Raw genomic sequence first — 23,730 nt, forward strand, 5'->3', positions numbered from 1 at the left:
AATGAGGGGGCATGTTGATAGTCATGTTTTTGAAGCCAGAAATATATTCAAGGCTTGATTTGTGCATGAATGATGACAGCCAAGCTATTGATACTGGCTTAAAGTGATGTATGAGGTAAAGAAATAAAAATGCATGTTTTCGAACTTAAACTTAAAACCCAATGATTAAAAAGTACATGTTGATTATGTAAATGGAGAAAAAAGATTATCTAATTGTATTTCATTTTAATACGCCCCCTTAATTAAATTGCCATTACTAATAGAACAACTCTATTTCTTGAAAGGCTTTAATAAAAATTTAAGTCAAAGCTGACAAATGTACCTACACACAGACTGAGAATATTCAAACGTGGAAATAGGAATGAGTGAGAATATTTATATTATTGGGAAATTAAAATATAAAGAAAACAAAAGAATACTAATTCTGTAAAAAAAAAGTGTTTACCAGTATACCTGCCTCTCGCTCACACTAACAGAACATATACTGCCGAACTGAACTGTTTGGGGCAGTCTGCCGATTTTTATATGACTCAAAGAGCCAATCAGGAATAAGCAAGGAAATATCTTCACACTGTAAAACAAAATGCATTTTTGTGATTGGTTCAGAGATAATTTTAAAAATAGCCGTTGCTTGCATTGTGCTTGGGGGGGCAAAGACACAATTTGGGGGGGCAATGCCCCCCTCAGCTTCCCCCCTAGCGCCGGCCCTGTCAACCCCATAGAAAATTTGTGGAGTCCGTGTTGCCCAGCGACAGCCCCAAAACATCACTGCTCTAGAGGAGATCTGCATGGAGGAATGGGCCAAAATACCAGCTACAGTGTGTGCAAACCTGGTGAAGACTTACAGGAAACCTTTGACCTCTGTCATTGCCAACAAAGGTTATGTTACAAAGTATTGAGTTGAACTTTTGTTATTGACCAAATACTTATTTTCCACCATAATTTACAAATAAATTCTTTAAAAATCCTACAATGTGATTTCCTGGATTTTTTTTTTCTCATTTTGTCTCTCATAGTTGAAGTGTACCTATAATGAAAATTACAGACCTCTCTCATCTTTCTAAGTAGGAGAACCTGCACAATCAGTGGCTGACTAAATACTTTTTGGCCCCACTGTATACAATCTCTAAATTGCCTATAAAACTTTCTAACTTTCATAAACAGCGCAATATATGCTGGTCACTGTCTTACACAACTTCTTACCTCATAAATGTTATATTGTGTTTAATGATTATGGCAGTGGCACACTGTATTATTATGTAAAATGTTTAATTAAAAACCCATAGGCAGGTATGACACAAATATGGAATACCGTAGGTTATACCTCGCCACGTTTTGTCCTGGTCCCTAATTGACATGCAGGTACTGTAAATTTAAGTTGGAGTTTTCTGATTGACCATAAGATGCCAAGACGTGAATATATGTAACGGGTGTGCTCCAGTTCAATATTCTTAACACTGTTCTTTGCTGCACATCCGTTACTATATGTCTACTCTGCGTTGTGTTCGTTGAGTTCTGCGGTGCTTAAAGAAGGACTCTGACCACGACCACTGCTGGCTAATTTCTTTTATTTGGCCGGTGCTGTATAAACAGATAAATATAATCAGTAAGGCCCTGGAGACCTTGCAGAAATGTGTAGTTCAAGAATAAACACTACTCTCCCATGTACACATGCAGGACATCAGCCCCCTCCTCCTCTCAGTTTTGCATCCCGCAGACTGAGAGCGATGCAGCAGTGTCAAAACAAAAAGCCCGTATCTCTTAAAGAGACAGTACACAATTAACATACATTTTAAAGGAATGGTTCTCCAGTACAAACATTTAACATATATACATACAGAACACAGAAATAACATTGTAAACCCATTACAGGATTTGGTGGAATTTTAAATAAAACAAAAGTATTTTTTAACCCTGTTACATTTACGTGATTTTTGGTCGTCTACACACGTGTTTTATTTACGTGTCCTGGCGACTACGTTTTGGGCCCGATGGCCTTCCATACAGTACGTAAACACTGGGAAAACATGGCCCTTTAAACAGCCACTGTGCAACCCGACGTACAAACAATACCAAAAAGAGTCGTGTTATATACAAATGAATAACATATTAATTATGCTCAAATAATAATAAAAACAACCCGCCCTCCTTGATTATCAAAGAAACCATTCGTTATATAGTCTTAAAAACCAGTGTTTTGTCTATTACGTAATCGTTCTATAACGTCATGGAGTACGTATGCCAAACAGGAAGCACTTTCATTGTGTGTATTTTCCTGGTTTGAATTGGCTGATTCTCTGCTGCGTTTTAAGTACAAGGTTTGACAGTTTAAGTTTGACTGTGATTAAACACATTCTGTGTTACGATTTTTAAATACATAGGTTGTTTTAGTTATAGTTTTTGCTTAATATGTACAGTAGTTAGCGAGCTGTTAGCGATGTGACGTTGAATTAACGCTGGTTAGCTAGTTAGCGTTGGATGTTTAGCGTTGGATATTTAGTGTAAACTTACTGAGGTTACAGACTTGCTATGTCAGAAGCTATTTAATATACACTGACAGGTCACTTTATAAGAAATAATATGCTAACAATATACTAATACTAGGTGTGCCCATGTTTGTTTTCGAAACAGCTGAAATTCTTTGTGTCATTGTTTTAATAAGGTCCTGAAAATCATTTCTTTGAGATTTTGCCCCATGTTGATATTGCATTACGTAACTAATGCAGATATCGCCAATGCTCAACCATGCTGCGAATCTATCGTCCACAATCTGGTGACTAGATTATAATTGAAGTACACTGAACTCATTGCCATGTTTCCTAAACCAGTTTAGATTGCCAGTGCTTTGTGACATTATCATACTTGGAGTGGCCATTATAAGATTGTTGTCATTTACATAATTTAGCAGACATTTTTTTCCAAAGAGATTTATAGTTAATCGTGAGTGAATACAATTCAAGCAATAGAGTTGAGGGGCCCAGGGACACCTGAACCAGCAAGCTTCCAATTACCAGTCCAATACTTTAACCTATTGGTCAGCTGGAATACTCAAGTTGGCTGTGGCATAAAAAGATGCCTGATTTAAATGATTCCTGATTTTTATTATAGGGCCCGATGTGTACCAAGAAGACATTCCAAACAACACTACAGCCTTCAGCTTGAATGGTTGACATGGTTGACACTAGGCTGGGTCCACAAAAACAAATTCTGACCGTACAATCATCTGCATGTTCAAACAGAAATCAAGCTTTATCAGACCGGGAAGGATATTTGGCACCATTTAACTGTGTGGTTTTAGTAAGTCTGTGCTTACTGTAGCCCAAGATTTCTGTTCTTTTTTAACCTGATGTCAACTTATGCTTACCATATTTGTCAAGAGAGGTTATTGAATTTTCTGTCTGCTCAAATCAGTCTGGCCTTTCATTCCTTACCTCTTTCATCTACAAGGAGTTTCAGCCTGCAAAACTGATGCTCACTAATCCATTATAACACAGGGATTACACAACCTGAGAAATAAAAAATTGTGCAAATTAAAAAACTGAGAAACTTGAATGATTCCCAGGTGGTGGCTATGGTGATTGTGGGTGGCTGCAAGTATGTATTTGGTGGGGGTGTAAATATGTTTGCTCAGAGAGGCTCGTGTGCCTGCACAACGTTTTTGGTGGGGCTGTGAATACTTTTGCTCGGGTAGATGATTGTGTGTGCAAGTGTGTATTTGCCTGGGGTTTAAATACTTTTGCACAAACAGGTAAATGTGTGTGTAAGCATGTATTTGGTGGGGGAGTAAATACTTTTGCACAAACAGGTAAATGTGTGTGAAAGCATGTATTTGGTGGGGTGTGAATAAATTTTTCTAGGTAGTTGATTGAATGTATGTGGTGGGTGAATACTTTTGGTTACTTTAGTGATTACACACCGGCCAGCCATAACATTAAAACCACCTCCTTGTTTCTACACTCACTGTCCATTTTATCAGCTCCACTTACCATATAGAAGCACTTTGTAGTTCTACAATTACTGACTGTTGTCCATCTGTTTCTCTACATGCTTTGTTAGCCCCCTTTCATGCTGATCTTCAATGGTTAGGACTCTCCCAGGAACACTACAGAATAGGAATTATTTGGGTGGTGGGTCATTCTCAGCACTGCAGTGACACTGGTGTGTTAGTGTGTGTTGTGCTGGTATGAGTGCATAAGACACAGCAGCGCTGATGGAGTTTTTAAACACCTCACTGTCACTGCTGGACTGAGAATAGTCCACCAACCAAAAATATATCCAGCCAACAGCACCCCATGGGCAGCGTCCTGTGACCACTGATAAAGGTCTAGAAGGTGACCAACTCAAACAGCAGCAATAGATGAGCGATCGTCTCTGACTTTACATCTACAAGGTGAACCAACTAGGTAGGAGTGTCTTATAGAGTGGACAGTGAGTGGACATGGTATTTAAAAACTCCAGCAGTGCTGCTGTGTCTGATCCACTCATACCAGCACAACACACACTAACACACCACCACCATGTCATTGCCACTGCAGTGCTGAGAATGACCCACCACCTAAATAAGGTGGTCCTATGGGGGTCCTGACCATTGAGGAACAGGGTGAAAGCAGGCTAAAAAGTATGCAGAGAAACAGATGGACTACAGTCAATATTTGTAGAACTACAAAGTGCTTCTATATGGTAAGTGGAGCTGATAAAATGGACAGTGAGTGTAGAAACAAGGAGGTGGTTTTAATGTTATGGCTGATCAGTGTATGTAGGAGGTGAACACTTTTCCTTAGATATCTGATTGAATTTCTGCATGTGTAATGCCAGTGTGTTTGCTTTTTAATGGGAGTGAATAGAACAAAAAAGGAAATAAAAATGGGTGTGAAGAATATATTGTCAGATAACAATAACACGCAATTACCAGTAACCATTAACAGAGTGTAAATTTTCATTTGTACGTAACTGTATGAAACTCTGGGTTGTACAGGGTACATGGACTTTTTTCTAGTTTTTTAATCATGATCTATTTTAACATCACTGGCTGTTACGCTGCTAAAAAGCTAACTGTTGCGTTTATGACATGTTTTCAGCAGTGCTAATAAACTTGTTCTCTAACTAAAAGGTGTAGCTGCCTAACCAGCCTCACAATGACACACTGGTTTCATCGAAATCCTTTGAAGGCGACAGCACCCGTGTCATTCAATTTGTATGGAGTAGCATCCAGTTCAGCTGCCAATAAAATCTGCAAGTAAGTTTCCTGCATGATGCTATGTACATTTATTTATATCATTGCATATCACCCCTTGTATCTTATACAACTTACATTATATGGTCAAAAGTATGTAGACACGTCTCCTTATTGATAAAGATGTAAGGATGAATCTCTATATAAGTTGAAAGTGCACAGTTCCCTAGAATGTCATATACTTTATTATTCTCTTAACAGTAATTAAAAAACTGGATGGTTGTGACAGCAGTAAACAATACAACCCCAGCACTTAATTTATCCATAAATGTAAGATTATTGATGGCTGATGCTAGATTTGTTTGTGTTTTAGTGATTTGAGAACAACAAGGGCTAGGCTTTTGGACATGTTCATAGATTCTACATGCACTCCAGAAATTATGAAGAAAGCCTCTGATGAGTATTTCTCCCTTTTACAGGGTTAGTTTTACTTTCTTTTGGTGCCTGTAACCAATTGTTTGTTTGTCAAGCTGTCTTTGATGTATTTTAGTATGCTTGTCTAAACATTTTTTGACTTTTATTTTAACTTTCTACCTCTGGTGTTAGGATATGTTAGAAAGACAAAAAAAACATAAACACTTACTTAAACACTTAATTAATGCTTCTGATGTGAATAGTTATAGAGATTGGCTTGATGTCTGCATGCTAATTTAGCTACTTTTTGCTTGTTTAAATGTAGAGTATTGGTGGGTTTTTGCCTCTTACAGTAAAATCTTTTTTGTCTCTGACTGTTATGCACAGGGTTTATTGTGTCACTTGATGGTACCACACAGGAAAACAAGCTTAGGTTCATCCAGAATTTCAAGTGGACTGACACTTTACTAGGAAACACTCCAAGGTAATAAAATAAAAAACCTAAAAGTTTTTGTATTAAAGTTCATACAGTATATAGCAGAATATATTCGCTTATACTCAATTCCCATCAAGTATACACATGGAACAAAAGTAATTAAATTATTTCTGGAACATGTATTGTTGTGTTGTGTATAATTCCTTTTGTTCTTTTTAGTGCTCAACAAGATGCTGTGTTTGAACTGGCATCTGTGGGATTTAACGTTGCTATTTGGCATACAAAATTTGCATCACGGCTTGCAGGAAAGGAAAAGTGGGTACATTTGTTTTTATACCTTCCTTAAATAAATTTAATAGGTAGACTAAATTAGGAATGTTCTAGAGCAGGGGTGTCAAACTCATTTTCACCGAGGGCCACATCAGCATTATGGTGGCCCTCAAAGGGCCGATTGTAACGTATCCTGCTGTGATTGCAGTCACATTGCTGTTTTTCTTGGAGGCTGAATTCTGCATTTATATTGTTCTACTTTACCACAGACACAGCCTCATAACACAAGAGACGCACCGGTTTCTCTTCCTGAAGCACAAACTTGTTTTCACTTTCATGAAATTTCCTCCTTATGCTTAATTTTCTTAATTATCTTTTTGTACATTTTAGGATCATGTGTAAATATGTGTAACATCATCTACTGGTAGGCTGTGTCACTTTGCAGGTCACAAAATCAGCCTGCATTTTGAAAGATGCAGTTAATTTATTTATTTATTTATTAGATTTTACAGTGTATTTTTAAGACAATCATTCTGCCCTCACTAATAGTTTATCCCCCTTTCCCAGCTAGACAGACAGACAGACAGCTCCCTTCAGAATACAGTCGGTTTATTTGCTCCCCAGCTGTGCATCAAAATGAAGTAAAAATACAAACAATAAAAACAATAAAGAACTTAATACAGTAAAAGCACACAGCTGTAGTCAAGTGTTATATCTGGTACAATATGAGATTTAACCAAACGTAAAATAACGACTTAGCATTTTGTGTAAAGATACTAATTGCTATAGTAACGTAACAACAGTATTTAATTACGGTAAATTTGTAACTAAAACGCTGTGATATACTCACTAAACATTAACTAACAACTGAGAATATAAACGCCACTACTTACAGACAATGCTTGGGTATTATATTGCAATATAATTATTTGTATTTATTTATTATTGTTTACATTACTGACTACGCTACCCCGCGTTCTCTGTGCCGTAAAAGTCACATGGCTTCTTAGCGAAGGGTAAAGTTAGTTGCCATGACTACGATGTCACGTTGTCTCTTAAAGGCGCAGGAGCGCATTAAATTATAAGCGCGTCTCTGTAACGACTCGAACCATCACAACAATCATACAGTCGTTAAACCTCTCGCGGGCCGGATCAAATGACGCCGCGGGCCATCCGGCCCGCGGGCCGTGAGTTTGACACCCCTGTTCTAGAGTGACAAAACATGACATCATAGGGTGGAGAAAATTATGAAGGACAATTTCAATCAGTAGAGTGGATTAAAGGACAGGAAGTACAGGGTGTCAGCAGTAAAACGGTTGTGTAAAAAGGTCAAGGTACAAAAATTTCAGAGTCTAGTCTTGCTTCAACAATTAAACAATGAGAACCGTGGGTGTAAAACTGCCTTCCAATGAAGGTCTTGAAAAAAGACGAAAAGTATGTGGACAGCGCTCCTAATTATTGAGTACAGTAATTATTATTATTATTGTCAGGGTGTCAACTATGTAACTTTTGTTACAGCATCACTGAGGATGAAGCAAAAAATGTTCATAAGAGTCTGAAAATTGCTGCTGGACTTTTCACATATCTTAAGGTAAGTGTTTTTACAGATTGTTTGGAATAATAAAATTAAAACTTTAACCTTGACATTTGGTGACTAATGGGTATTTTGTTGTTTCCAGCATTGTAAGGAATATGCTAATAGCTAGCAAGATTTTTTCCCCCCTTTTTTTTAAGGAAATTCTAATTCCCCGTCTCATCACACCAGCTGAGAAAGGCAGAGACTTGGAGCCCAGGGTCATTGAAACTTACATTGTGCAGAGTCAAGCAGAGGCTCAAGAAGGTTTGGAAAGTTCCCAGTATTTACCTTCTCCACCCTATTGGTATTGCATGAAAAACAAATACAAACTTGTGAAACTAATAACCTATTTCTCCCTTCTTTTTAGTGACCATTGCCCGTGCAATAGAGCTAAAGCATAATGCTGGCCTCATTGCAGCTTTGTCATTTGAGACAGCAAACTACTATCAAAAGGCTGGTAAGTATATGTTAACATTTTTATTTTAAAAAAAGTATGTAAGTTAGCCTAAAAGATAACGAATAAATACATACTGTATTCATTTATTGTCTCAATTTCCTAAGTCATTCATTTCTGCTTGATGGTAAACAAATGCAAATGATTTATGCACAAAATTGACTTGTTAAGGTAAATAAAATGTTCCTTTTACTAGATCATAGTCTGAACACGTTGGACCCAGAGTACAGCAGTAAGTGGAGAAAGTACCTACAGCTGAAGCACCACTTTTACATGGCTTATGTAAGTCATTTTCATGTGCTAAAACTGGTCTGACAGTAGTGTGTAAGAATGTGTTTAAGCAGTTTAACCAAACTGATAAAAAAATTAATTGCTAAGGTATAAAAACACTACTACTGTAAATAACTACATTAAAGCAGTTTCCCCCCACTTACCAAAAGCATACAGAGGGCTGATTGACTTCTCTAAATTGCCCTTAGCTGATATTCAGCGAATATGTAAGCCTGTGAATTCCTGCCCAGTGATTCCGGGTGGTGTCAGACCCACTGTAACCCTAACCACTTTTAAGTAGCTAGACACTGTAGAAAGTAGAATATGTACAATATGTATTCATTTTTAGAAGAAACACATTTTGATTATGTTCAGAGTCAGTAAAAACAGTGAATTTAGGTTCATGTATTGAAAGAGGATAATAATTTATAGATCAAGGTAGTATGTGTCATTGTATGACAAGGTGTTGCGTCTATCTTAATTAAACAGCACTTACAGCCTATGCGTGTGTGTGTGCAAGGACAAAGCAAGTAAGTTGTTCAGTTGTACTCAAAAATACCCCTGCCCAAAGTTTGTTTATTTTTGAGGTGAAAAGAAAAAAAATAACATTGTTCATTGTTGGTAACTAAATGTACAGTTCTTTATATTTGATAAAAAATTTGACTTGTGGTCAAAGATCTTACTTGTTTTGGTCACATTATATGCGTCAGGTCCTTTATGTGTGAAGAGGTTTGACACAGTAAGTTGCTGAGTAAATTTTCAAAGCTATGTAACCAGGTATTTACACAGGTATTACATGTGAAAGGCACTTAACATGCTGCTACCTAAAGTAGATTGCATACTACATAATAAAGAGGATGTCCCAGAGCTGACATTTCAAACTCGACAGTTTGAAACTCAGCTCTGCCATCCGCCAGGCTGGACACCACAAAGGGGGTGTTAGTCACGGCTCTCCTCAGTCAGAGTGGAGGTCAACATCAGTAGAGAGGAAGCGCAATGCAATCGGATAATTGGATACGACTGAATTGGGAGGAAAATTAGGGGAAAATGCAAAAAATAAATAAATAAAGAGGATGTCAACATGCTACATGTTGTATAGTAGTACGTGATGCCAGAGAACATGCTGTTTGGTATGGACCAAAGACTACTGTGGCTTAAATTGCAGATAATTGTAATACTGGTGATGAGGTGAATGTGTCACAAAACACAGAGCTTCAAACCCGTCAGTGTATGAGGACGCATAGTCCCAGGCTGGTCATAGTACTTATGCTTACTCCTGTCCTCCATCGAAGCACCTACAATGAGCACGCAGACATCGAAACTGACTAAAAAAGTTGAAGTACCTACTGGTAAAGTCCTGGTACCAGATACTTCAGGACTTTATGTCCATGTGGAGGCTGTATTGAAGGGTCAGAGCTGTTTTGACAGCATACCAGGGTCCTTACACATTATTAGGCTTATTAGTGTATACACTCTAGCCAAATTAATGTGGACACCCCTCTTAATTATTGAGTTCAGGAGTTTTAACCACGTCCATTGCACACAGGTGTGAAGAACAATTATTATTAACTATTTTCTTGCAACGTTGTGGAACTCTATTCATTCATATGGTTCTGGAATAAGATCCCCAACAGCTCATAGTAATGTGGCCACATATACTTTTGACCATATATTGTTTTGTGACGTAGTATGTTGTTGGAATGTATTAACATTTTTTTTCTGCTAAAATGGCTTTTTAAGGAAAGAGATTTCAAAACCCTAGATAAAGTACAGGTACTCCACCAAGTATGTAAACAATAAGTCTTGCGAACTGCACCCATGGCCCAGTGGTTGGGAATCTATGGTTTAAAACACCTTGCATAGGGAGTTTCTTTGTTCTTTTGGTTTGCAGATACCTTTTATAGCATACAATTTTGTGGAAGTAGTGTAGTAAATCAATACTCCAGTACAATGAGTTATCACATGCATACCAGTAAATCCAACAAAAGTATGAGGACACTCCTCCTAATTAATGAGTTAAGATCTTTCAGTTGTTTCTGTTAGGGGTTGTCACATCTTGCCCTGTCCTGAACATTCTTTTCTGTCATCCCAGCCACCACATCCCGGCTAACTGCCTTCCCACTCTTTATTCTCTTTATAGCTACGCTCACTTCTTGCTAATCTAAGGGAACTTCCTGATTCACTATCTGTATGTCATCCAACCTTTATTTTATTTTCTTTAATTAACAGCTCCTCAAATTTTTTTCCACCCTCTCAGTTCACTCTTTTCATTTGTGAGCACGTTCCCATCTGCGTCCTTTATCATTTTAACTTGCTGTATATCCATCCCAGCTCTGTTTCTCTGGCCAGTTGTTACAAGTCATTTTCATCTTCTTTGTTGTCCAACTTCTCATATGTCTTTTCCTTGTTTTTTTTGCTACTTCTTTCTTCGCCTTACACTGCATATCCTTGTACCCCTGCTTACGCTCTGTCTCTCTGGAGATCCCAGTTATTTTTCACCAATCTATTCCTTTTTAAACTTTCATACATCTCCTTATTTCACCACCAAGTCTCCTTTTTCTTCCTTCCCCTGTCCAGATTTCACACCAAGTACCTTCCTAGCTGATTCCGTCACCACTATTGCAGTTGTTGCCCAGTTGTCACCACCAGCCAGTGTCTGTCTCACCCCTTCTTTGAATTTCACACCACAGTCTTTTTCTTACAGTCACAATTCTCTCCTCTTTAGGTACCCCTTTAGGTACACCTTCACTATATTCTTGATGTACTCTTCTTTTAAGATTAACCAAACTAATTTCTCCTCCCATCTACACCATGATACAGTTTAAACCCACCTCTAGCCTTACTCCCCATTCCACTGGTCTTTTCCACATATAGTATGTCAACCCCTCTCCTCTCCAACATACAGGGGTTGGACAAAATAACTGAAACACCTGGTTTTAGACCACAATAATTTATTAGTATGGTGTAGGGCCTCCTTTTGCGGCCAATACAGCATCAATTCGTCTTGGAAATGACATATACAAGTCCTGCACAGTGGTCAGAGGGATTTTAAGCCATTCTTCTTGCAGGATAGTGGCCAGGTCACTACGTGATGCTGGTGGAGGAAAACGTTTCCTGACTCGCTTCTCCAAAACACCCCAAAGTGGCTCAATAATATTTAGATCTGGTGACTGTACAGGCCATGGGAGATGTTCAACTTCACTTTCATGTTCATCAAACCAATCTTTCACCAGTCTTGCTGTGTGTATCGGTGCATTGTCATCCTTATACACGGCACCGCCATTGGATGCACATGGTCCTCCAGAATGTTTCGGTAGTCCTTGGCAGTGACGCGCCCATCTAGCACAAGTATTGGGCCAAGGGAATGCCATGATATGGCAGCCCAAACCATCACTGATCCACCCCCATGCTTCACTCTGGGCATGCAACAGTCTGGGTGGTACGCTTCTTTGGGGCTTCTCCACACCGTAACTCTCCTGGATGTGGGGAAAACAGTAAAGGTGGACTCATCAGAGAACAATACATGTTTCACATTGTCCACAGCCCAAGATTTGCGCTCCTTGCACCATTGAAACCGACGTTTGGCATTGGCACGAGTGACCAAAGGTTTGGCTATAGCAGCCCGGCCGTGTATATTGACCCTGTGGAGCTCCCGACGGACAGTTCTGGTGGAAACAGGAGAGTTGAGGTGCACATTTAATTCTGCCGTGATTTGGGCAGCCGTGGTTTTATGTTTTTTGGATACAATCCGGGTTAGCACCCGAACATCCCTTTCAGACAGCTTCCTCTTGCGTCCACAGTTAATCCTGTTGGATGTGGTTTGTCCTTCTTGGTGGTATGCTGACATTACCCTGGATACCGTGGCTCTTGATACATCACAAAGACTTGCTGTCTTGGTCACAGATGCGCCAGCAAGACGTGCACCAACAATTTGTCCTCTTTTGAACTCTGGTATGTCACCCATAATGTTGTGTGCATTGCAATATTTTGAGCAAAACTGTGCTCTTACCCTGCTAATTGAACCTTCACACTCTGCTCTTACTGGTGCAATGTGCAATTAATGAAGATTGGCCACCAGACTGGTCCAATTTAGCCATGAAACCTACCACACTAAAATGACAGGTGTTTCAGTTATTTTGTCCAACCCCTGTATTAGCTAGCTCTCTCCCTTTACCAGTCGTAGTGCCCACGATCAATATTGCTTCTCTTAACTCCACCTTCTTACCCTTTCAGCTCTTTCACTGCTGTTGAGCATTCTTTCCTGCTCCTCTCCTCTTCCTTTTTCTTGGCCCAACAGCATAGCATAGTTTCCACCAGTATTCTGCTAACCAACAGTACTGGAGGCGGACATTGTTAATCTGGGCTTCGACCGTCCGATATGTAAATATGTAAACATGGGATGCCCATCCTGATGCAAACATTCTTATTTACCCTATTCCCTATACCCTATAAGAGTTTGGGAAATGTTCTGTAAGCATGGTTTGCCTCTGTGCACCAAAGCAAGTTTCACAAGGACAAATTTAGACTAGTATGGTGTGAAATAACTCCAGTGGCTTGCACAGAGCCTGACCTCAACCACACTAAACGCATTTGCGATGAATTGAAACGTTGATTACAAGCCATGCCTTAATGTCCAGCATTAGTGTTAGACCTCACAAGTACTCTTTTGATTGAAAGGGCACAATTTTCCACAGGCAAACATACTACATCACAAAGACTGTTAAGACTGTTGTAGCTGTAAAGAGGGTGGGGGCATTCCATTTTAAAACCGTGGTCATGGTTTTTAAATTGGATGCCCAAAAAACTTAGAGACAAATGTCCACATAATTTTGACTCATAGTAAATTTCAAATAGAATCTCTTTGTAATTTCTACAACTAAGGATATGCCAGCCTGTATCCTAAACCAGCTTCCAGTGCACACTGTGTGATCTGTTGGTAATAAAATTGGGATAAAAAGACAGTAAAGAAGTCTCACACTCTAATATATATTATGTAACACAGTACTATGTGTTTAACAAGGAAAAGGTGGGGATAGTAGTGAAGGCATGAAACTTAAAAAACAAATCTATAGAAAACTTCACACATCCCAGTTCTTTCTTAAGCAGTTAGTTATCGGAACTCGTTGAACCAAAAATAATGCCAATTTATTGTACTGTATGTTTTGTACATGGGTGCTACTTCATTAAATTGCCCAATATGTCATCATTATAATTTTTTTTTTAATGCATTTTCTCCCCATTTTCCTCCCGATTTAGCGCAGTCAATTTGTCTTCCACTGCTGAGGGATACCCAATTGCATCCGAGGAGAGCATGTCGCTGTACACGCCTCTTCTCGCCCCTGCATTTTGCACAGGCGTCTCTTCTGCCAATCAGGGTCCTTACACAGCGTATGAAGATCCCACCTACACATAGTCCGGCCCACACCCTGCAGATACGATGGCCAATTAGTATCTTCTGCAGGTACTGCCAATTATGCCCGCCAAATGGCGCCCAGTCGGCTGTTGGCAATGCTGAGTTTCGAACCGAGGAGTTCAGAAACTCTGCGCTGGTGTGCTGGCGTAATATCTTGCTGCGCCACCTGGGCTTAATTTAATTTTTCATTTAAATAAAAAAGTTTTTTTTTTTACATCATATGTATGATTTAACTAATTTTATTCTAAATTTGTTTTTTTTTCCCCTTTTTTTGTAATTGTAACAACCAGCTGTTGGTGAGAAACAAAAATGTTTTTTGTTTTTTTTTAATCCATCACAGGCACACTGCTACCATGGACAGACACTCCTTGCTAGTGACAAGTGTGGAGAAGCCATTAGATCCCTACAGGAAGCTGAAAAATGTGAGCACTTGAATTATTACCACACATACTGACTATGCTGCATTAGAAAAAAAAACACTTACTTTTGACAGTAGTTAATTTGAATTTTTGATTGGTTCTGTCTTCTTTAGGTTACTCCCATGCAGAGACGCTGTGTAAAGAATATCGTCAGACCAAAGGCCCAGGCAGCACTGCAAAGCCTTCTGAACAACTCTTCTTCACTAAGCTTGGCAGCCTCATCAAGAACACTCTGGAGAAATGTCAGCGAGAGAATGGTTTCATGTGAGTGTGTACACAGAGGGATACTACCACACAAACATGATTCTGTGAAAGTTTCTCATTTCTTTCTCTGTGGATAAACAGTAATTGTATCCACTGTGTGAGGTAAAACAATACACGACTTTCTGATTTGCCGGATCGCTGTACAGTTCACACTACACAACTGAATCTTTTGCACTCGGGAGTCTTTCAGTCGGTGTATATTTCACACTACACGACTGATCGGTGATAGGGGGTTTCACACTACACCATCTATCACCAACTGGAATCGCAGGCGAGCTTCTCTGATCTCCCAAACTACTTCTTTTTTTTTTTTTTTTTTTTTTTTTTTTTTTTTTTTTCTTTCTTTTTTTTTTTTTTTACGAAAACACGCGTGAGAAGTGACGAGGAGTTTAATGATACCACGTCCAAAAATGCACGTCAACAAGTAGTGAGTGATCAAAGTGTTTGTGCGCTGATGTGCAGCGTAAAGTCAAGGAGAAAAAATAAATGAATCTGAGTGGATTTGGCAACACGAACAGCATGGATTGTTCTATAGTAAGTTGGAGGTTAATTAATATTTTTGCAATGCAGTGTTGGTGTTATGTTTTGTATAGGATCAAGTCAGAAATACTGTAAAACGTGTGTGTGCCGGTGTATTCTGATATAAACTATATTAAGCCCCTGTCCCACCTGTTTACACTCCTCTCCTGCGTTTCCCCTCATACCGTATCTTACGTTCTCATTGGCTGTTCGACATAGCACTCACTGCCAGTCGGGCAACTCAGATCAGATATCTGACATGTTAGAAATCTCGATCTGGTCACCGAGCGCTCGGCGAGCCGGTCGGATCGAGTTGGTGGGTAGTTCACACTTGACGATTGTTCACGATTGAGAGCCGAGTTTTGATCGCCGAGCGAACGCCGAGTTGCTCCCGAGCCAGCAAATCTAGCTGCGACCAGTCGCCGAGCAAAAATCAGGGCAAAAATCGTGTAGTGTGAACTAGGCATTACATGCACACCAGTAAATCTGATCAGCGTTACATTTTAGTTGATATTAGATTAATTGAGTAATCATGGTGCTTAGGTGGCACAGCGTTCTATCACTGAGATCTGGTTTTTAATTTTCAGCAGTGCTGTCAGCCAGCTGGGAGTCTACACAGATTTGATTGGTTATGTTCTTGGGGGATGGCTAAAGTTCTGTGATGGACTGGTGCCCCGTCCAGGGTATTCCTGCCTTGTGCCCAGTGTTGCCTAGTGAAACCGGACCCACCATGACCCTGATCAGAATAAAGCGGTCGATAAAATTAAATGAGAATTAAAACCAATGAATGATGTAATAACAGCATATTTTTGATATTGTTAATTGTAACAGGACCTTCTTAAAAAATTAAAAAAAAAACACATTTGGGTTTTAGCCCAGCAGTTGGAGATTAATTTGATATGTTTAAAGTAATTTTCTAGCTTTTTTGTTGTTGTCTGTTTTTCCCCAGAAACAGTTGCTGATTTAATATATCCTGCTATATCCATTCTTTTTTATGATGTTAAATGCACTCACCTTCATTCTTTACTGCATGTTGGAGTTCAGTTTTTGAGTGACTGCAGGCTTATGTTTTACCTTCCTTATCCTTAGTCTGACAGTATACTATAAAATGTTTTGTGGTGAATCATTCCAGGAATTGAACTTTTTACTTGCATATCATCTAACCAGTTGTACTGACATGCATAAGGGAACAGGAGACGGCTACCCAGCTTTATTGCAGTTACAAATGAATTAGCAAGCAGTTTGCACCTATGGTTCAAAAGTTAAATTAAAGAGGTGTTTAGATTAAAATTTAATGACTAGATTCAATTAGATTTCAAGATTTCAATTGTTGTGGATATTCTGTACAATTGGTGGCTGTAATTATGCATTCAGTGTTTTAGAAAGTTAACAAATGTAAAGGGTTTTTTAGAATTACATTTCCAGCATTGACAGATTTTCTAATCTTCAATTACTTGACTTGAACTGCAGTAATGTGAGCATTAATCCTTTATTTATAGATACTTCCATAAGGTTCCAGCAGAGGCACCTGTTTTGGAATTGAAGGCAAGTTACGGTCTGGCAGAGCCCATCGCCTTTGAGCTTCCTTCTGTTAGTAGCCAGTGTTCTCCTGAGGTCTACACCACATTTGATCTTACAAGAGTGCAAAAGGATGACAAGGTAAAAATAATTATTTAAGCAATCTTTTAATTAATTATTGCTTATGAAGTGCTATCTAGATCACAAACCCTATTTTTGGTAAAACTTGGGACATTGTGTAAAATAATAACAAAAATCTAATCTGTCAGTAGTGCACATGGCATGGATGAATTGCATATCTGTGAAGGTACCATTAACATGGTGATGTCTGTTGGGATTTTAGAGACATGCTGCCATCATGTCATCTTTTCTTGGAAAGTCAAAAGTTATTTCACTAAGATAGTGCCAGGCCTCATTATGCGCTTGCTACAATAATATGACTTTGTAGACACAGAGTGTATTTGCATGACTGGCCTGCCTGCAGTCCAAATCTGTCAACTATTAAAGTGTGGTAAATCATGTAGAGAAGACTTGGACAATGCCAACCGCAGACTGTTGGGCAACTGAAGTTTTGTATCAAGCAAGAATGGGCCAACATTCCACTTGCAAAACTGCAACAATTAGTATCCTTAGTTCTTAAATTATTTAAAAGTGTAATTAATTTTAAAGGTTAAGGAACACAGTGGTAAACATGCCTCTGTTACAACTTGTTTTGATTTTGTTGCAGGCAAAAAATTCAAAATTTGTTTATATTTACAACCCCCAATCAGAAAATGTTGGAACAGTATGGAAAATGCAAATAAAAAACTTAGTGTTTCTTACATTTACTTTGACTTTTAATTCATTGCAGACAGTGGGAAACTAAGATATTTCATGTTTTGTCTGGTCAGCTTCATTTCATTTGTTAATATACCTCCATTCCTGCATTTCAGGCCTGCAACACATTCCAAAAAAAGTTGGAACGGGGCAATTTGAGGCTAGTAATGAGGTAAAAAAAATCTAAATAATGATGTGATGGTGAATATCAATTTGTCAATAGCTAATATAAGCACATGGGCAAGGGATTACTTTGGCAAACCTTTGTCAAGCACTACAATACAGAGTTACATTCACAAATGCCACTTAACTGTGAAAAAAGAAACCCTGTCCAGAAACAGTGTCAAGTTCTCTGGCCTCTGAGGCATCTAACATGGACCATCCACACAGTGGAAACATGAATTGTGGTCAGACGGATCAGTATTCCAGATCTTTTTTGAAAGAAATGGATGCTGTGTGCTCTGAATAGCGATGACCATGCATTTTCAACAAGACAATGCAAAATCACATGCTGCACACATTACAAAGGCATGGCTGCGGAAAAAGAGGACTGGACTATGCGCAGTCCTGACCTGTCCCCAGCAGAAAATGTGTTTGCAGTAAGAATGGGAAAAATTACACCTGATACTGTCCCAACTTTTTTTACATTTGTGTTTTTACAAAATTGATCAAGGAAAGCTTTTACAAATCACAGCTGCTTTTTTTCCAAAATGTTTTAATTTTTTTTACAAAATGTCCCAACTTTTCCAGATATTGGCTTTGTATTATACTAATGGCAATGCACTGATTGCTTTTAGGCGAATGCCAAACCGAAGCAGGAGGAGGATATAAAGCCTGTAAAGGAACCCGATTTGAAGCCCCAGAAAGACACTGGATGTGTGATCTCTTAAGAATTTACAGGAGCAACATTATAACTACAAGTGTCTACATACTTTTCCATGTCGCTAAATATTATCATAATTTTTATTTTACGTTTTTTACCACAGGCACATTTTACAGCTCAGTTAGATCTAAAAGCAACATAATAATCTGTAACACTGCAGTGTTAGTCTTCATGAATACACAATGAAAATAATTATTTGCCTAGCACATGCAGGACACTCAGCATGTTAAAAAATATGGCAGTGTCCTTAATTAAACTTTTTGTACTCCCAGTATTTTACATTGAATCATTTATATTCATTTAAAATTATTTATACTAATACTGTACTTAAACGAAGCATTTAATTCTCCACCCATCTCTCTAACAGGCTTTGTGAAGTAATTCATTTCAGTTTCTTTTGTTGGTTTTAATGAATAGGATTTTTGATGTGTAATGAGATACCTAGCATACTGTACACTTTAATCTATTTGTTGATCAAATGTTTGCACTGACTGAAATGTCTGTGTAATTTTTCTTTAACTTGTAGGTCAATTGATTTGTGTAAATAGCTTCTGATCCAAATACGTTACAAACATAAAAACTTGTATTATTTTAACATCTACACTTATATGCACATCATTAAGCAGAATGTAAACATTTGAGCACATTCAGTATGTTAATATTAAATAATATATTAGTAACAAATCTCCAAGCTCAGAACTATTATGTAAGTGTCTTAGGAGCCAATTTCTACAAGACGTGTAACTTCTTACCAATTGAACTGTATACATAAACCCAATAAATTAATTAAATTAGTTGTGTTCCACGCTATCTTTACTTAAGTTCTCTAATGGCCTGTATCCTTAAATAGCAATCTTAGCTACACAGTTTGTTGCCAACATGTTAATTTCTGCCTCAAAACAGAGAAACCTCATATTACCAATACTTTTTACCAATAATTAGATTACATAGACAGAGATGTACTCATTTTTAAGATGGTATGACATCCCTGAACTCAGTCAGAAAATGATGGATTTTCAGGATTTCCAACCAAGTATCTTTTTTTTTATCTCACTTTAAATTGGTAGCCCTGTTTTAGTTTGTGTGTGAAATGGGATAGCAGTATACATTGTAAAGAGTATTCTCAAGATGATCATAATTTAATAAATACAATTCTCTGGTATAATTAAGTAAATATAAAGCTTTCCTTCTCTCATGTACCTTTAAACTGAAATGTGTTGGATGGCTTTCTCTAGTAAAACAATTGTTAAATGGGTATTTTGTATTTAGTTATGTTCTGTAAAGTTTAGTCTTGCTTTCTGAACTGTCTGCCGGTGGGATCTCACACCACCTACACAGATCCCACACAAAGCCTGTCTGTACTAACTTTGTGTGTGTGTGTGTGGTAGATGACTTTGTCTATGTGTCTATAAAGGTAATTTATTATTATTTGTATTAAAAATTAATGAATGCACAGGGGTCAACACACTCCCTCTCACTGTACTCATGGGCAAATTAGCAAATTAAAGTGTGTACATAGAATGCCCTAAGAAATGTATGATTCATTTGAAATTACACTGACCATGTTTTTTCTCATATGATGGGGTCTGATTTTCACAATCATAATAGAATCTGCTTAAACACATTTTAAACAATCATCTAAATTAATTTTATTGTTATTTGTAATGGTCTTTGTTTTAAAAATGTAATTACAAACATGCTGTAATAGCACTTTTTATGTTTTAGGTGGGTCGTAGTGGTGCCTTGCCTTAAAAATTGCCTAAGCTTTGCTTTCTTAGGAAAAAAAAAGTGGCACCACAGAAAATGTCAGATTATGTAACACAATGACCCAAAGCACACAAATTATTTAATAGAATTATTTGAAAAAGAAACCAATGTGTTTTGAAATTAGCTAATAAAAACACCATGCAAAAAAAAAGCTATTTGAAGTTTGTCATTTAAGTCTGACAAGCTTAAATATTTTACTTTAAAGTGTGTTAAAATGATCAATGTTTATTAACTGGTTCCAAAGCCAAACCTAATGGCAGCTTAATGCATAAGTAAAGTTAATTAAATCCATAAGTGAAACCACTTGGCCAGCTGGATTTTCCTGTCTCTGTTATTTCCCAGCTTTCAGCATTTGTTGCTGCCATTCTGCACTTTACAGGGAGCATTACACAAGCAAGATGCCAATCAATGCTGAGGGCAGTCCACCATCCAAATAATAAATAATCCAAATGTAGACAGACTATGTTTGTTATTATGTACCCACATCGGAAATCAGCCATAACATTGAAACCACCTCCTTGTTTCTACACTTACTGTCCATTTTATCAGCTCCTCTTACCATATAGAAGCACTTTGTCATTCTACAATTACTGACTGTAGTCCACCTGTTTCTCTGCATGCTTTGTTAGCCCCCTTTAATGCTGTTCTTCAATTGTCAGGACCACCACAGAGCAGGTATTATTTAGGTGGTGGATCATTCTCAGCACTGCAGTGACACTGACATGGTGGTGATGTGTTAGTGTGTGTTGTGCTGGTATGAGTGGATCAGACACAGCAGCGCTGCTGGAGTTTTTAAATACCGTGTCCACTCACTGTCCACTCTATTAGACACTCCTACCTAGTCCACCTTGTAGATGTAAAGTCAGAGGTGATCGCTCATCTATTGCTGCTGTTTGAGTTGGTCATATTCTAGACAGGACGCTGCCCACGGGGCGCTGTTGGCTGGATATTTTTGGTTGGTGGACTATTCTCAGTACACCAGTGACAGTGAGGTGTTTAAAAACTCCAGCAGCATTGCTGTGTCTTATCCACTCATACCAGCACCATGTCAGTGTTACTGCAGTTCTGAGAATGATCCACCACCCAAATAATACCTACTCTGTAGTCGTCCTTTGGGGGTCCTGACCATTGAAGAACAGGGTGAAAGCAGGCTAAAAAATTATGTAGAGAACAGATGGACTACAGTCAGTAATTGTAGAACTACAAAGTGCTTCTATATGGTAAGTGGAGCTGATAACATGGACAGTGAGTGTAGAAACAAGGGGGTGATCATAATGTTATGCCTGATCGGTGTATATAGTGAATGTAGCTCAAAAAAGGGTTCTCAGAAAGTGCATGGTATGTGTATTACTTTCTCATGTCCTATCTTTCTAATGCTTGTGATAATGAAAAATATGTAAAAGAATATCATCTTACAGTGTTTAAAAACATAAAACCTGGTAAGTATTTAGAAAACTTGTGTACAAAAACATGTAATTTCTAGCCAAAAAGTCTTCATTTATGGTTTTTGCAAAATACTGTTAACATTGACTTGCTGTGGACCCTTTTTCCATTGTGACCTTGATATAGAATTCTAGAATGTTTTGTACCTGTCCACCCTCTTTTGTAAACAGTGTGGAGCCAGAGGTACCTAGGGAAATTTTACATCTATGCTCCAAAAGTCTAGGGGCCAATGTATGAGAGCCACATTCCACTTCTTCAATTCTACTTGTGATCATAGACTCCTCCCTGCCTCCTCCCACTGCCCTGCACAAAATGGAACAAGACTGAAATTCCTGGTTACCCACAATGTTTGCTGAGCTTCAATCAGTCCTCAGATTCAGTCTGGATGGACAACCTACTGTTTGAGCAATTTCTTTTAGAATATGTTGAACAAATGCAAGCGGTGTGCTTAAAGCTTTAAATTCCTTCTCCTGTGCCCCTCCCCAGCTGCACTGTGCATTATTCTGACCCTCTTCTTATTCACCCTTTTGACTGGTCCAAGATCACACAGGACATGTGTCTGTCTCTGTCTGTCACTGGCTCGAGAAGAATCTCTGAAGCAGTAAACAGCAAAGTAATTGCAGATTATACTGTATTTCATTTTTATAACATTCTCTTGTTAACCAAAATACAATATAAAGTGCTAAAAACAGTGATTAATAATTTCTGAATGTTCAATATGTGCTCATTCTAAATTTGATACATTGAAATTGGGAGAGTAGCATGTTTATCACCATTACATTACTATTAATTTTTACTTATTTTTGGAGATTGAACACAAACTGTTTTACTGATCCATTTTAATAAATATCTGTATTAAATATATATATACACACACATATATATATATAATATTGCACTCATAAATGTGCAAGCTTCTCATGGCAGTAACATACTATATGTGCCAAAGTATTCTTGCACCCGTTTGAATTGTACAGTTCAGGTGTTTCAGACACAACCATTAACTACTTGGGACATTATTTTGGGACATTATGGAAAATGCAAATAAAAAACACACTGTTTTTACATTTACTTTGACTTTTATTTAATTGCAGTATGAACAAAAGATATTTCATGTTTTGTCTGTTCATTTTATTTCGTAATGCACATCCATTCCAAAATATTTTTAATTTGCAGTTTCCATATTGTCTTTTTTTGTGTTGTTTTGTGTTTTCTGTGTTGGGTTGTAATTTAATTATATACAATAAATTATATGCTTATAACTTTGAGGCAACAGTTTGTGATTTTTTTTTCAAGAAAGTTCAAAGTGGATTAACACATCAATGGTTTATGATTTAATTTGCATTTGACATAGTCCTAACTTTCTGTTCTGGATTTGGGGTTTTTATTTTCTAGAGGTCATTTCCTTTTAGGAAATAAATAAAATGTATGCAAATTTGCACATATATGCTACAAATCACCCTTTCCACCACATCTTCAAAGTACCTTTTGGATTTGGTGATTCGAAAAGCTACAGTACACTAAAGTTTGAGACAAAATTAAATGAGCCATTATAAGATTGGTAAATTGTCGCCTTAAATGAATGGTCAGCAACAATGCTCAGAAAGGCTGTGACATTTAAACAATGCTCAGTTGGTGTTGGTGGGCCCAATGTGTGCCAAGAAAACATTCCACACACCATTAAACCACCACCACCACCACCAACCTGAGCTGTTGACACAGTTGGTCTATAGACTGATTCTGTTTTTGTAAAAATCTAACCCTTCTATCTGTATGTTGCAGCATAAACCAGGATTCATCAAACTACGCAATGCAAGTGTTTTATAGCACCAATTTAATATATCCAGTCTTTAGTATTTATAAAATAAATAAATCAGGCAATCCTTCCAAAAACAGGCATTTTTGCCTATCTAACTGCCACTTACTAGATGTTTTTGTGGTTGTTTATTTTTTGGTCTATGTGTTTTTGAACAAATCTCAATAAAATTTACATCATTACCACTATTAAAATTATCTGTTATCTGTAAAGGCACTGCATCGTCTGGGCCCAATCTCAACTTAGAGGGATCTTGTTTTTGGAAAAATAGACATTGAG

At 37.8% G+C, this 23,730-nt stretch overlaps 1 protein-coding gene across 3 annotated transcripts; it reads left to right on the forward strand.

Annotated features, from left to right (window-relative positions):
- The first annotated feature begins 2,237 nt into the window (after positions 1–2,237).
- brox (BRO1 domain and CAAX motif containing) lies at positions 2,238–19,946 on the forward strand. Of its 3 annotated transcripts, XM_063001962.1 has the most exons (14): positions 2,238–2,318; positions 5,111–5,236; positions 5,547–5,653; positions 5,975–6,071; positions 6,243–6,338; positions 7,812–7,884; positions 8,028–8,133; positions 8,237–8,326; positions 8,520–8,605; positions 14,347–14,428; positions 14,539–14,689; positions 16,708–16,867; positions 17,659–17,714; positions 18,340–19,946. In XM_063001962.1, the coding sequence occupies exons 1-14, from the start codon at positions 2,239–2,241 to the stop codon at positions 18,371–18,373; spliced, it is 1,344 nt and encodes a 447-aa protein (XP_062858032.1). In that variant the 5' UTR covers position 2,238; the 3' UTR covers positions 18,374–19,946. The 3 variants fall into 3 exon arrangements, with proteins under 3 accessions (XP_062858032.1, XP_062858031.1, XP_062858034.1); XM_063001961.1 differs by lacking the exon at positions 17,659–17,714; XM_063001964.1 differs by lacking the exons at positions 2,238–2,318; positions 17,659–17,714 and adding an exon at positions 2,906–3,297.
- The last annotated feature ends 3,784 nt before the right edge of the window (positions 19,947–23,730 follow it).

The sequence above is a fragment of the Trichomycterus rosablanca genome, chromosome 9, assembly GCF_030014385.1.
Source record: "Trichomycterus rosablanca isolate fTriRos1 chromosome 9, fTriRos1.hap1, whole genome shotgun sequence".
Classification (NCBI taxonomy): Eukaryota; Metazoa; Chordata; class Actinopteri; order Siluriformes; family Trichomycteridae; genus Trichomycterus; species Trichomycterus rosablanca.

Bases quoted from the DNA above. Each gene is read 5' to 3' on its own strand.
- brox (XM_063001961.1), top strand. From the start codon at position 2,239: ATGCCAAACAGGAAGCACTTTCATTGTGTGTATTTTCCTGGTTTGAAT. The intron at 2,319-5,110 runs GTTTGACAGTTT...TCTAACTAAAAG, and splicing joins TGCTGCGTTTTAAGTACAAG to GTGTAGCTGCCTAACCAGCC. The intron at 14,429-14,538 runs GTGAGCACTTGA...TGTCTTCTTTAG, and splicing joins CCTACAGGAAGCTGAAAAAT to GTTACTCCCATGCAGAGACG.